This window comes from Euprymna scolopes, chromosome 13 (assembly GCF_053919585.1).
Source record: "Euprymna scolopes isolate OS-2025 chromosome 13, ASM5391958v1, whole genome shotgun sequence".
NCBI classification, from domain to species: domain Eukaryota; kingdom Metazoa; phylum Mollusca; class Cephalopoda; order Sepiida; family Sepiolidae; genus Euprymna; species Euprymna scolopes.
The window spans coordinates 42,297,981-42,313,949 of record NC_136494.1 but is presented as its reverse complement, the minus strand read 5'-3'; the positions used below and the strand labels follow the sequence as shown (position 1 = coordinate 42,313,949).

Here is a 15,969-nt window from a genome sequence, read left to right as displayed (position 1 = left end):
GAAAATTCTAGTAAAAAATTTAATAAATTTATAACTTAAAATATTGCAGCATTAAGAATAGATTATATGTTATAAATTGAATTAAAAAAATATTCTTAATGCTGCAATATTCTAAGTTATAAATTTATTATATTTTTTACTAAAATATCGTCCTTTTCTATTCCAGTTTTAACAACTAGTCCTTTACTTTTACATGTTTAAGCTTAACGATATTACTTTTCATGCTCATATTTTTCTATTGTAATCCATGATTTTTCCAGACTTCCCATAAATTCACTTGTTCTTTGTTTAATTTCAGTCTTTTTTTTTTTTTACCCCATAAAAACATATGTAATACCAATGTACAGCACTCGTCTGCTTTCAATACAAGCCCCCAATTATCCCCCTTTCATGCTCTTTGTTTCACTTGTCACTTCTCTTTTCAAGACAGCAGTGAATTAGTAGCAACAGTAGTCGCTGAAACGACGTGGTTGCTATGGAAACCAGTCATAAAAAGCGTCACTCCCCTCCTTACATATTTTTATAATTTTGAACACCAGTAAATTTATAACTTATTTTAGTGAACGAAAACTAAAAATCTTTTTTTCTTTTTTTTTTCACAATATAACTGATGTGATCTATAAACTGTAATAATTGTTTGAAATTTGGTCAGAAAATGAGTGAGCGGTGAAGCTTTAAAGCAGTTCTAAATGACTAAAACTGCCACTTAACCATATATTCAAACACTGTGTTTGAATATATATATATATATATATAATAAATTCCACAGCCAAACAACGTCGCAGCTCACAAGAGCCATGGCAGTCAAAGATTTCGGCGCGGTTTGCTTGATCTGTGTTGGTTAATAGAATTCTTGTGTGCAGGGCGTTTGCTCAGTTGGTAGAGTGCTTGCCTTGCATGCAAGAGCCTCGGGTTTCGAATCCTGAGTTCGGATGTGTCTAACTGATGAGCCCAAATGAGGGCGAAACTCGAGTCTTGGACTTCCGGTTCTTTGACTGCCATGGCTCTTGTGAGCTGCGACGTTGTTTGGCTGTGGAATTTATTATATACATTCTCTCACATTCTGAAAATCATATATATATATATATATATATATACACACACACACACACTTGTCAAATAGGACATTTCTGAATTTTTGAGATGAGTATTGGTTATTTGGATTCATCAGACTACTGTTCTCATCTTGAGTGCGATTTTCACATTTCGGACGATGTAACCTCCAACTTTCTTCAGAATCCAATACGAATGTTGTCAAATAGCTGGGTGGGAATATTTGTTTATGGTGGACAATCTAAAATTAAACTGTGCGTATTTTGTAAGTCAGTTTTATTACGTTTGTATACATTTTGAGTCATCGTTGACAAACTTAATTTTCTATATCTAAATTAGGATATTGGCATTTCTAGATTCCACAATTGATTTTATATTTAAGAATATAAAAATTATGAATTCTAGCCAATAATGACTGGTTGAACAAAAATAATCTAACTTGATGGATTAAATAATACTTTCAGTTTGAAATTTCATATAGGTCACCCAAGTAAAAAAAGCATCAGAGATTATACTTGTCAAAACCTTATGCTGAATAAATAATAAATAAAATGTTGCATTTCCTTTTTTATGTTAAGCACAAATGATACTGTTGTATTATTTCATCTGATAAAAATTAAATATTTATCTAAGTATGTTTTCTTTTTCACAAGGTAGTCATCACTTATAAAAGCCTGAAGACCACTCAAGTATACGGGTTAATGAATGTAAGGCGGTAGTGTAGTAATGGTTTAGATGGAGTATAATTTGGATTATTTAAGAACTTGTTTACATTGGACTTGATGAAGCTACCATATTGTAATTGGCTGGGAAGCAGACCAATGGAACAGTGTTCCACATGCAAGCAGTTCTAGGAATAAAGTTTTGTTCATAGAATCTGCGTTAAGAATTAGGCACAGATAGAGAAAATTGTTGATAGTGGTTGTAGTTAGTTTAGTGCTTTTTTGTGTAAGTTTGGCAAGTGGAAATCATAAATTGGAGCTCAGACGAGCACTTGCCATGAAAATAACGATAGAGCAAGAGATAGGCTCGCAACTTTTTTTTCTGTGGGAAAAAGGTTGCAAGAAAGAGAATGTCCAAAACATTTAATTTTATATCTTTGAAAACTAAAATAAAAAAATATTGCTTACATATTTTACAGAATATGGAGCTGGACGGCTAAGGATTAATGTGGAAAAATCACAAAGAAAAGACGACAAAGCATCCCTACAGTCAACCTTAAGACCGGCTTCAAGTCCGAGTCGGATATGTTCGACAAGAAGGCACCAAATGTAAAGCACCAGATTATCTGAAAAAGAAAGAAAAAGAAAATGCAATTCAGTAAAAACAGATTTAGACAATACATTTTTGATAATTAAATTCTAGAGGGCTAGTAATTTGTATTAAACACTTATGAAATTTGTAAAATTTTTCTTCTTCAAGATATATATACAAAATATGGCGATTGTCTATTGGCATATAATCTGCTGTGAGGTCATTTCAGGCCAAGAAGATATTTTTTATTTTATTTATTTATTTTAAAGTTCTGTTTTAGTTGTTTAAATGTTTTTCACTTTTCAGTAGGTTAGAGTGAAATTGGAGAATATTGTGGAAAATTGGAGTTGTTTTCTTATTTTTGGCATGTTAACCATGTCTAGGTTATTTGTTGTTGATGTCTGTTTTCTTTAGATAAGTGTTATGTTTTTAAATTTTTGGTAGTGGTGAGTTTATATTGTTTCCAGATAGTTTAGTATTTGTTTTTAAATTTGTTTTCCAAGAGTTCTTTGATGCTATTATTATTGTTGTATTTTTTATCAAAGTTGTAACAAGAAAGAGACATGGAAGTTTTATTTAATTCATTAATATAGATATATGCATGTGTGCACACGAGTTTTGAGGTAAATAATTTGTATCATTTTTTGCTAAAAAGATAATTGCTTAGTAATTTATGTTGTTTGACTAGCATAGTGAATTAACATTTAAGAGGTGTGTAAAAATACTCAGAATAAGAAAATAAAAGGCTTACCTGGGACTTCAATTGAGCACATCAGTTCGACGGTTGCATAAGCGATGGTACTAGATTGTTTGAGAAACAATGCTGGTCCCAAAATAACATTAGGGTTTAAGGCATCTTAAAAAAGTAAAAATAAAAAAATAATGAGGGAAAACGAATGTTGCATAATAGTTTGGTTAATTTTTTTTTTTTTTTTTTTAATATTGGTTCATTTAAATTAAATTGGAACTAGAGAATTTATTTTAAAGTAATTTGCACCATATTTTAAGTTTGAGTTTTTAAATAGCAAGATAAAAATAATTTTGACAACCATGAAAGAGACTAATTATACAGTTTCATTTTTTTTTAATATGGGAGAAAATCCAGTCCATTATAAAAGGGAGGAGTATTCTGGTTTTGGGGAGGAGGGGGGGGGCAATCTAGAAATATCGTCCTTTCCTCCTTCATTGAGGACAGAAAATATGAAATGCAATAGTAGAACATACTAGACTGTCTCTGACCAAAAGAGCCATTTGTCATTTCTTTCATAGAACATAGATTGAGAACTGTTGATCACAGATTAAATAGGTTCAGCTCAAAATTCCCTGAAAGGTTACAAACTATGATAAACTGTTAACCTGTAAAAAATCCTGAGGGTACAATGTTTAAAATGTGTAACCATCATGAAAAAGATGGTTTAAATCTAGTATATAACACCACTATCACAATTTGTTTTTATAAGATTAAATTTGATGAATATGATTGATTTGGTAAGTAGGGAATAAGTTGAATGTAAATTCGTTCCTTACCCAAATCTAGTTCTGTAGATGGCAGATTCAAATTGCTAGTAGGAAGCTGCAGCAAATGCGCTATAATTTCAAGTCCTTTTTTTTGGAGAGGAACAAAAGTTGGCCATACTGTTACTTGGCTGGCTAAAGTTATTGGAGTATTAACAGGTTCTGAAAAAAAAAAGTAAAAATGTTTTTTAAATAGAGACAAATTAACATTCACAATAAAAATTGGAAATATTTTTGAACACGCTCAAATTTCAAACATAAGTTAATTAAAAAAATTTATAGCTAATGTGTTCAAATTATTTTTTATTTTGTTTTTAACTTTACCAGCAAGAAAGTATTAAAATACACACTTGGTGCTGGTGTGTTTCGGGATCCTTGGGTCCATTTGCCTCCAACACAAAATCTCAGCAAAGGTACGCATACCTAGAATGATGAAAAAAATAAAAAATAAATAAAAAAAATAGGTACTTGTACAGTTTAGTCAAGACATTAAAAAAAAATGAAAATATTGAAAAAAAAGTTTAAATTGTATGTATTCGTTATGGAACAAAGTTATCCAAAAAAAAATTTCACTTATTTCATCAAGAAGTTCTTTTTTTACAGCGGAAAAAACACCTTTTTATGAGAGCGCGTTGAAGGCAGCCATCTTGGATTAAACAAACAAAAAAATTGTTTGAATTTTAGAACGACAAAGGGAGATAACTCCAGTTAAAGCGTTGACATCCCTTCCAATCTTTAATACTAGCTTTTCTCCCTAAAAATCGAACATTTTGCTCGGTATCATAAATTGTTTTTTCGCTGTAAACAAAAAAAAAAAAAAAAAAAAAAAAATACTTGATGAAATTAAGTGAATTTGTTGAATTTATTTTCCACACAGAGACGGAAGGAGGGGGTCTTTAAAACAAGAAGACTAGTTTTCATTAATTTTGAACAAAATTAATGCAGACCCCTCATTCCTTCCACTGAATAAACTGTGATTGTTGGCAATTTTTGTGTTTGTGGAAGAGAGGTATAAAGAAGGACAATAACTAATGACCAGTCTTTATATCAGATATTAGCAGGAGGGAGAGGGGATTTACCCGGTTGAAAAATATGTTTAAATACATTTTAATTCATGCAAATTTTGTATTATTACAAGTGAATTAAATACTATATATTTATAGTACTGATTTCAAAAGTAAAAATAACTTGGATGCCATTAGCTAGAATTGAAATCAAAACATGTAATGCGCCAGCTGCGTTCCCTACCGTTAGAACTAAGCTTTTAAAATTAAACCACTTCAAGCTATGAATGAATTTGCACATGCGCAAAATAGAAATATGTCGGCAAGTTGAAATTAACACTTTGCATTTCAACTTGCCAACATTTCTGTATTCATTATTCCTCCATCCAAACAAAGATTTTACTGATTATAAACCATCCTTAGAGTATGATTACTATTTCCTGGTAATTTCAGTGTTATGTGACCAGTAGTTTAAGAGTTTATCAGTTAAATATTTTCATACGGAGGCACAGACACACATACATATCTATTTTATTTATATAGATTTGACAAAAAATTAAAAACAATCTATGAAATTTACCATGAAAATATCTTTGATTATAGAGAAAGTTAGGTGTATTAGATGAAAATTTATCACTTAGAGGGGGTTTTAGGAGGACATACACCTTATGAAAAATCTTAAATATTAGTATTCAATAATTACATATTGAAAATCAAAGCCTAAGAGAAAAAGTTTTTTTTTTTTTTTTTTTGAGGTTATAATTTATTATGCATTAAAAACATTATCCTCACCTTGTGGAGGAATTTCTTCATTAGAACAATTCTTTCGTTTCACATTTCAAACCGTGATTTGTATTCAAATAAAGATTTTAACTTACCATATCAAAATTGGTAAGCATTTTTGTATCCAATTTTTTCACAAAATACCACCATACTTCTAGTTTCTTCATAGCAACGGTTTCAGTCTTGGCATTATTAATCTTAAAAACTTGCATTAAGAGTTTTATTCTTTTTTGATCACCAATAATGGCTGAAATGATAAAATGTGCAGAAACAAAAGAATGAACAAGTACTTAACATGATACTAAAAATGCTATTATATTATTATTATAAACATGCAGACAGATTCTCCATTACCTATGAGCATCTATAAACATTGAACTTTTCAGTTATAAAAAGCTTATAATATATTCACTCTCCTGAAGACTAGCCCAGACTAATAAATGACAAATATACTTGAAATGTCTTAGATTTTGGGGTTTATTTTTTTTTTTAAATTCTTTTTTCTATTGATGCAATTTCAAATTTTGTTGATCTAATTCATTTGCATAGATATATAGACACGTTATCACTGCAAATCAAGTATTGACTGAACTAAATGTTATTTTGACTCACTAAATATTTGTCAAGCACGAAGGATAACCAGTAAGTTATTGTTGAAGTTTAAAGCATGACTACAGACTAAAATTATATTTAAAAATTTTTAATGTGGGCGTATAAATTTTTGCAAAATTTATTGTGGTAGTTTAATTAACCACCAAATTATGACGATTCAAAATTTATTAAAAATTAGATTGCCATCTTGTGTGCTTTTGTTATAGAAGTCAATTTCCACAGGATATAAAAATGTGGTGGGACCGCCTCCGGAAGCGGTAGAACTACCTATGAGGGGGGTGGGAGAGAGAAAGAGAGAGAGAGAAAGACTCCCGAAACACTGAAGAAGGCTGGATTATTGCATGCCCGGGCAGCGGTGGATAACCTTGCTAAAAGGAAGAGTTAAGTTATGAATTTATTGTGTCTTTGTAAAACAGACATACTTTAATTGTTGGGGGAAAATTGACAATTCGATGTTTTGAAATCATCACAAATATGATTTTGGTTCTGAGGCCAGACGAGGGGTCAAGGATTAACTTCCCTAGTTGTGAGAACAGAAAGCTGCGAGCGTTCGCAAAATCACCAGCACACGCACACGTCAGATCAGGAATTCCCTCCAGGATGATGTATTGATTGGCGATTGGTTTAGGGAACAATCTACTCTACCTATCACCTCACTAGATAAGCGAATGCCTGTGTCAAAAATCAATTAGTTGAAGCTGGATCTTGAGAGAATTTATCAGTAATTGAAGAGTCGTCGTCACACCCCTTCCCCATCGCAAAACACGGAGAGTAAGATTCAATAGCATGTTTTGTAAGAAATTAACATTGAACATTTGTATATAAGTTTATATTATATTTTGTAAATTGTAGTTGAATTAACTCCTAGAATAGAGAAATTTGAGTTTGTCTTTCTTTCTTGTGCATGAAAATCTCATTTCCAGCGTGATATGGCACATCAACCCGAAGGTGAAATCGATGCTGAAACTGACCAACCAGATCCTGCTGTGCCGAGAGAACTCGCTGAGAATTCCCTGTGAAAGACGATCAAGATGTGTATGTGAGGGGTCACACCTGTTACCAGTGACCCGGGAAGGTCACATTCAGTGACCTGGAACAAGAGCCCATTCACAAAAATGCAGACTTTGAACAAATAAAATCCTTACAAATATATCAACTTTTGGTAAATGAAAATTTACCATAACAGTGTAAATAATTATTAGATCAAGCCAGCCTAAATATTGGACCCCCCCCCCCCTCCACTCCTAAGCAAAAATAACAGAAACAGAAGTGACTATTCATATAAGATCCATTTAAAATCTAACATGTTGAATTTTCTTAAAATGATTTATAGCAACTTAGATCAAGATTTTCCTTTTAATAAATGAGAAAAAAGTGGGCAAAAAATTTCAACTGATTAAGTTCACCATATTGACGAGTGAGCCTTTTCCTTTAAAAATAGTGATACATTTATGAAAATGTATAATAAATTATTTTGATTTTTAGCCGAGAGAAGATATATTTTCATTTTATTTACTGTATCATTTTTGCGCCAAAAAGCTCCATTCTCATCTGCTCGTTTACATTTTGTAAACAAAAAAAAGGGGGGGGGGCTGCGAGCAGGAGAAGGAAGAGACAGAGATACTGTGAACGAAGGGTGGAAGAGGAAAGAGAAAAGCTCATAGACGAGAAAGAGAGGAGAGAGAAAAGATAGAGAAATAAACTGTATAGAGAAAAAGAGATAAACTGTATAGAGAGAGAGAGGGGCCTGAAAAAGTTGTCAACAGTCAGTTGAGCTTTGTGCTTCAAAGCGACAAGACGTAAGTCAGCAAAGGTCGGGGTGGCGAAGCCAGCGAAAGGCGACGGTAGTGGCGTCATGGAGGTAAATATCAACGACACCAGCCGACGTTGGCGGCGACGGTAAAAATCTGTCTTGATCAGTGGTCAAAGTTAGAATATTGACTGAAGAAAAGAATGAAACCAGCAAAGGAAGGATCAAAGGAGCAGTGAAATATTTACTATAAATCAAGAGCTGAACTTCAGAAACAAATATTTGGAGCAATTAACATGCACGCGCGTAATGAAATGTAAACAATTTACAGGAAGGAAAGAGATATATATATATATATATATATATATATAAAAAAGAGACAAAAGAAAGGTCACATTTCAAAGGACATTCAGTGAGTTTTTCAACCAAAACTTTAATTTTTCTAACATCTCTCTTACCCTAGAACCTGTATAATTGAGAAGACGATTTTTTGTCATTAATGTGAACATTGACTGTTGATGATATATTTTTCTCTAGGTAGAATTTGAATCATTAAATCATTTAGACATTAAATTTTCTTGAATTGAATATTATTTATTGTTTTTATATAAATAAAAGTTTGTTAATTTTTCGACGATACTTGTCCTAGTTATTTCTCAGGTGATTTCGTTATTCAGTGCATTTCATTTTATTGTTGTCTTCGAGACGGTTATACCATTCCCATAACGCATTATCAAGGAACCTGGGAAACATAATTTTTATATATTTTGTTACATCACCCATCTCTACCGTCCCCAGTAGGGACGAGATACGTTGTAACAATAGAAACGGTATTATGTAGATCAAATTTGAAAAACAATTTTTTCCTTGTCATTGAAAATAGTAATCTAACCTGAAGTAGTCTGAGAAAACAATTTTTTTTTTCAATAAAAATAAACAATATTACAAGTGGAAATTTTAAGGAATTTTACTCATCTTTGAGCAATCTATGTTGGTTTATGAGAATGACTTTTCGTTAAAAAACTATAACCTAAATAAATTGTACAGATTGAACTTATATTGAATTCATAAAGTGGAAGAAAAGAGCAAGTTTATTTACCTGGATTTGATGCAAAGTTTTCAACCAAGTATTTCCATGCACAGAAAGCCTCATACTTAATAGTTGGATTTGAACTCTTAAAGCCTAATTCCACAATTGGAAGAAGTTGGTTAATGAAAACACAGTGAAGTTCCTGGAGAGAATTTAAAAAAAAAAAAAAAATCATTCATATATATAAAAAAGAAAAAAAAGAAAAAAAAAAAGGGCATTTGTCTGTCCAGACAAAACTCATAAACCAAAAAGTTTGTTTTTATTTGTATTTACTCACCTTTCCAAGAAGTTGTACAAGCAAACTCCAAACTCTGAGGACATAGACTTCATTTCTGTTGTTGAACAGTTTTTTCAGTTCATTAGCCATTTTCTAGAATTACAATAAATGATTTAAGCTCATAAAACTTATGAATCAGCAAAAGTAAATCTTAAAAAAAAAAAATAAACAAGTTAAACATAACTGAAATAAAATGTTCACCGATTTCCTTTCTCTTACAAAAATTGGGGAGGGGGAGTATGGGCTGATTTCTTTGGGAATAAGGACTTCAGATGAAATTCCATTCAGGGATGAGAGTGGCCAATAGAAGGGGATAAAAAAAAAAAGCCCAAAGAGATGCCCTTCTTTCTCCTAACATCAATAATTAACTGTTGAAATTTAAGCAAAAGATTTTTCATATCAAAAATGTTAACATATTTGAACTTTAATTTTGCGTTTAAATTTGGTAATTCTGTTTAAATTAGCTTCTTGTATGTTTAAAAAAAAATTTTAAAAAAAGAGAAAGAAAGTAAAATAAAAAATAAATGCGTATAAAATTTTACTTGCTTGAAGAGGAGGGGGGAGGGGGAGACACAAAAAGCTTACCCGTATTGCAAGCAGGGAGTGGAGAGTATTTTATTTTTTTTATGATCATTTTATCAAAGATTTTAAATGATTTCAACTTTTATACACATTTATTTTATTTTTTGAATTTAAAAAGAAAACAAAACTTGATTTTATTCTTGCTAATGTTAAAAATCTTCTTTGCATTTTTTTTTTTGTGTCAGTTGAAAAAAAAAAATTAAAAAAAAAAAATAATTAACTGTAAATAAAAAATATTACTGAAATTAATTTACTTACAGTTTTTACATCTGCTACCATTGTGGGTATTAATCCATTTGGATTTTGCAAAAGGGCTGGTAAGGCTAATGTCAAGGCCTGTAAAGCTTTCTCTCTTACTTTAACTGCCCCATGTCCTAACAAGCCATACACATGATGACTCCAACTAGATGATTTCTCTTGCATCTTTTTAGGGATTTGCTGTAACAACCTATAAGAAAACAAATAATAAACGATGCAATTAGACATGTTCTCAATTTAAATCATATTAAGAAAAGTCAAATGGTACCACGATAAATATTTAAATAGATTCTTATTAATTTTAATCATTTCAGAAACAGATAAGTGATATTAAGAAACCGATTTACTAATTTAAAGAAAACAGTGTTTTAGGGGATAAATTGCTAAATTAAGAGTAAAAAAGACAAAATGAAAATTATAAAATATTAAATGCAAGATCACCTTAGTGGACAGTTCAAATTATATGCTCATTTACATTCTTGCCTTACAATATTTTTTCCTGCTAGTTAATCAAAAATTCAAGCAATAAATCTGTACTATTTTTAGGTCTCCATACAAAAATTTTATATATGTACATATATCATCATATTGAAGATTTCACTTTTGAGAAAATGAAGAGAAGCTATCAAAATCAAGAGGCATGGAAAACCCAACAAAGGTATCCCCCTCTTGCAAAGCAATGCTTTGATTCATAGCACGCATCTTGCCAGATCAGAAGCATGGGTGTCTGGCTATGAAATTACGCCCCCCCCCCCTCACTTTCACCACTACCCAGCTATGAAGTTGTTTTTGAAAGAAAAGCATTTCCCAGATGATACAACCTTGGTTTCCAAAGTGATGTTGTGGTTGGAGGACCAACCTCAGGTGTTCTAGAAAAATGGTTTCCAGAGTTGCATCAAACGATGAGAGAAATGCGTAAATTTGGGTGATTCATATGTACACAATGACTAATAACTGTGCCAAGTTTCGTTGCTGTACTGAGAAGTGGGCCAGGAGCATTACTTATTGAATGCCCTCAATTGTGTAAACATATTTTGATTATCAACATTTAGGTCTACTTATTAGTTCCAACTGGTAATTCCTTCATTATTTTTGTATTAAAAGTCACAGAAAATTTGATACATTCTTCCTCACTCTCATATCTGAAAACATGGAATAAATTCTAAATTCTGTATGATAAAATGTGGCAATCTAGCTTAGGCTGCATAAAGTCCTTATATTTTCGAAAGTCATCCCTTCGTATCAATTGACTAGCCTTAATTTAAACCTTCGTCATTTCTGGTTTGGCGATGGACGAAACGGCAAAGATGTCACTTTTTTTTTCTTCTTTCTTTTACATTCTTTTCCTCTTTCACAGTACGGGTTCGAACCTGCCTGCCTACTACCACTTTTTTTTTTTTTTTGCTGAACACACACCTCCAAACACCCGGGCAACGCCAGGCACCCAGGCTAGTCTAATATATGTATATATATATATATATATATATATATATATATATATATATATATATATATATATATATGGTCCATTGTACCTCTTTTGCTATGAAATTTATATTACATTATAGATTGGAAATTAGGTTGTTGGATTCCAAATCAATCTATCTACTATTCTATTTAACCAGTTGCTTATTTGCAGTTATGCAAATAAACTGGCTAAAAAAACTGATCTATGTTTTTTTTTGTCCAAGTTGTCTTTTCCTATTTTGGAAATTAATATCATCAGTCAATCTTCATGTCTGGGAACTTTTCTGTCTATATTTTCTTATATTGTTTTCTGAAAAATTTGAGGATTATTTTGGTTAGTTCTTTAAGAATTAATTCATAATGAATTTCATCCAGTCTTATACACCTTTCTATGGAGTCCCTATTTATTTTGCTTCATATGATTACGGAGTTAGACAAAGTTTTTAATGTGGGGGGAAAATCCAGCTTCTCCCCAAAATGTGCACTCTGGCTTTGGACAAAATTATTTTTTTTTAAATTATTATTTTATTTATTTATTTATTTTTTTTTACATGGAGTTCGCCACTTATCAAGGCCCAGAAGCCACTTGGGGATAAGGGTTATTGTGTGTACAGTAATCAATGGGATAGTGTTGCAGCATTCGTTAGTATTGGAGATTTGATAAAGTGCCATTACTTAAGGGGGCGGTTCATTAGGAATTTGTTTATGTTGGACTTGAAGATATTCATGTTGAAGGGGAACAGGCTAGAGGTAGAGAGTTCCACAGGTGTGCACTTCTAAGAAAGAAGCTTTGTTCATGGAATCTACGTTTTGGTTTTGGCATAGATAAAGAGTGGGGAAAATTATTGACAGTGGTCTCAGCTAAACGGGTGTTTATCATGAAAGATTGGTGAGGGGGGGGACCAGAGATTGGAGCTCAGACGAGCACCTGCCATGGAAATAACGACAAACCAAAGATAGGGTCGCAACGTCTCTTCTGTGGGAGAGAGGTTGCAGGGTAGAGAAAATGGCATCCCCCACTAAGCCAAGAAGTCTATTTTGTACTCAAGGCAGGATAGGCTGTTTTTAGCAGCTCCTGCCCAGATATGGCAGCAGTATTCCATCCTTGGACGTACTTGGCTTTTATATAGATAGAGAATTGCATCAGTAATGAGATATCTTCTGCTTTAGTCGATAAGGATTTCTCATGCACTGAGAACAGATGAAATATATCAAAACAGATACTACACTTTGCTCATAAAGTGTTTCAATTTCCTTAGTGTCAATAAACCATTATACTTTCCTAGATTTTATTTTCAATTTGAATTGTTTTTTAATATCTTCTTTAATGGTTACAAATTTTTTTGTTTTCTACCATTTTAAGATTAAATTTTGGGAAAAATTTTAGATAGCAAATCTGTTATATTTTTTTTTTTTGTTGTTGTTCATCAGTTATGTAATTGGTTTTTAATATTTACCTGCAAATTTCCTGATCAGTCCTCAAATACCCTTAGGATAGACTAATTTTTTTTTTTCAAATCAGCAATAATTTAGTTGACAATAGCCTCCCCCTACTTATAATCCCTACACCCTTTCATTAACAATAACATCTCATCTGCTGCCATTTTAAATCATAACAAATCACAAAATTATAAATGTCACGGATACAATTCATTTCAGTTGTCAGCAGCATTTTCTACAGCTTGATTCTGTCATTCTATATTTACACACCAACTATAAACTTTTTAAGTACTGGACAAACAGAAAAGAGGAAAACAAAATGGCAATCAAAAAAGAAATAAATACAAGAAATTAAAATATGAAAATTTAGTAACAAAGTATTTTGACCAGGCAGAGATAATGGTTGTTCCCTAGAGCATCAGAACACTCAAATTTCTGATACTTTCAATTCTTATATTTATTTTATTTCTAACTAATTTTATAGAAATACCCAATAAAAACTCTTTTCATGTAGTTCTTTGAAAAGAAATAAAAATAACCTAGTTAATTGGTAAACTTGAGGAAAAATTGTAAACTTCCATTATGTTCAACTATGAACATTTTTCATGTTAATTTGATAAAATTATAGGAACAAAAATTGATCTTAAAAAAATAAATAAATAAATAAATAAAATAAAAAAAATTATACAATGATGAGCTTTGTACAGCTACCATGGAGGATCAATTTATGTTAATATTAAATAGAAAACTAATAATTGAAATTAGAAAAATCCAATAATTTTCTAACTACACCAATGTTTCCCAATCAGAACATCTATGCTAATTATATAAATAGATGTTTAGATATTTACTTTAAACAGATTTTCTTCATTTATTTCTTCCAATAAACATAGTAAATAGTAGATCATTTAAACAAAAAATTAATGTTTTTACTCCTGATATAAAATGTTAAAAATTCTATTAAATTAAAATTTGAAAATCTTTTTCAACTGTTTGAAATTTCCTTAAAGACATTTATAGACACAAAATATTTGGAATACTTAAAAAAAGAAAAAAGATATTAAAGAATAAAATGTTTCGGACTAACAAATGATTGACAATTTTCAGTAATTAAAAATTTTATGGTTAAAACAGACATATAAAAGAAAATAGGGTGGGAAAATCTAAGCTGGATTTAACAAATTTATAGACAGACTGCAGGATAAAAAGAAAGACAACACAAGATTTGATTTAAAGTAAAAGTTATTTTTCAACTAATTTTCTAAAATATTTACTATACAGTAGAACCCAGGCATACAGTGGTCCTAGGATACAGTTTTTTCAGATTATGTGGAATATGTTTTTCAGGCCCCTGGTTAAGGTATTTATCCTACCTTACAGTGTTATTTATAATGTTATTTGATTATATGTAGTGTATTATATACTGTACTGTATTTTGTTACTAATTTGAATGACGAATCCTGGGGTTCTACTGTATTTAAAAATTCTGTAAAATAATATTTTATTGTTATTTCAATAAAATGATAAATTTTAAAGTAATAAAATATGGATACAAGAATATTTTTTTTTATTTAAGAAATAAGTTGTATTTACCAGATGATACCTGGATGGAAGCATTAGGTCATGGAGGGTTTAGACAAAAATAATTTTTTTAATAGAATTTTCTGAAATTCCTTTTGGTGCTTATTTCGATTGATACTCATGTGAAAAATGGTGGTTCAAAATACAATAACAGGAAAACTTGTGCACATGTTTATCAGTGAAAAATAGTTGTGTACATTAAAAACTATGAAAAATAAGAGCAACACTCATGTCAAACCAATGTGTCATAGTAGATGATCTTGCTATTAAAATAAAGACATGCTGAGTTGTTCAGAGTTTGGGAACTTTTGAATTGAAAATTAAAAATTTTTTTTTCACATATTTGAATAATAAATAAAATTCAATATTTATTTAAAGTTGGACAGTTTTATTAATAAAGATTAGTTTATGAAATTGGTGGAAAAGAATTCTAACCTGAGAATCTAATAATAAATATGAACCGTTTACAAACCTTATGACAACACTGACAGCTTCATGTTCTACTAGAACGGATTGGGAAAGAGGCTTTGAAAAAGAGTAATCCAAACTGTCAATTATGTTGCTGAGCTGAAAGAGGAAATAAAATTTGTTGGCATTTAATCAAAACTGAAAAATCATTTCATTTTATTTGCATAAAAAACAATTTTTTATTATTCAAATATTAGGAAAAAAAACTGCAAACTAAAATTTGGGGATTGTAGGACTCCTTTTTTTCTTGTCCTCTAATGATCTCTTTCCATATTAAATTCTACCTTTGTCTACCCATAAATTTGGTGCCACTCTTCTTCAGCACAAAAACCAACCCTATGAACCTATATCATCTTAGTTAAAACTGAACTTTTGAACACGTCTCCCCTACTCTTTTCCTTAACTGATGGAGACATGGACGAAAGTGAGGTGTCCACCAACGTTGATGATGCTGAGAAGTGCGGCATACCCATCAACTTGAGCAAAAAAAAAAAAAAAAGATGGGGCATAATAGACTCAATTTAACAGGGGCTGCTCTCCCAAAATAGAATACAAGAAAGGAACATACTACTCAGATTTTGAAACAAAAGGGGCTGCTCCCAGTGGGGAATTACTCTTTCACTTCTCCAAGGAGGATTTTGATACCAGAAGATATAGTTCCCCTACCGAGGGAAAAATGAAAGAAAAAGACATAGCATCACCCAATGCGGTGGCACCTCCTAGTAAAGAGATCGGCCTGGTGTGCCCAGTAAGACAGTTAAAAGGGGGGGGGGGAGATTTTATCCAATGTGGTGATTCCCTCCACTTTCAAACCCACCTCCTAAAAGAAACTGCT

General features: G+C 31.2%; 1 protein-coding gene across 2 annotated transcripts in view; it reads right to left on the bottom strand.

The window, feature by feature from the left end:
- The window catches only part of LOC145291994 (uncharacterized), a 115,381-nt gene that overhangs the window by 69,287 nt on the left and 30,125 nt on the right, over window positions 1–15,969 (bottom strand). For both annotated transcript variants that reach the window (XM_080137970.1, XM_080137971.1), the window contains exons 5-13: window positions 15,139–15,233; window positions 10,179–10,368; window positions 9,339–9,431; window positions 9,071–9,203; window positions 5,705–5,856; window positions 4,173–4,245; window positions 3,835–3,984; window positions 3,059–3,163; window positions 2,184–2,341 (exon numbers count right to left, since the gene is read on the bottom strand). In XM_080137970.1, coding sequence (XP_079994096.1) covers window positions 2,184–2,341; window positions 3,059–3,163; window positions 3,835–3,984; window positions 4,173–4,245; window positions 5,705–5,856; window positions 9,071–9,203; window positions 9,339–9,431; window positions 10,179–10,368; window positions 15,139–15,233 — 1,149 coding nt within the window. The remainder of the gene's footprint in view (window positions 1–2,183; window positions 2,342–3,058; window positions 3,164–3,834; window positions 3,985–4,172; window positions 4,246–5,704; window positions 5,857–9,070; window positions 9,204–9,338; window positions 9,432–10,178; window positions 10,369–15,138; window positions 15,234–15,969) is intronic.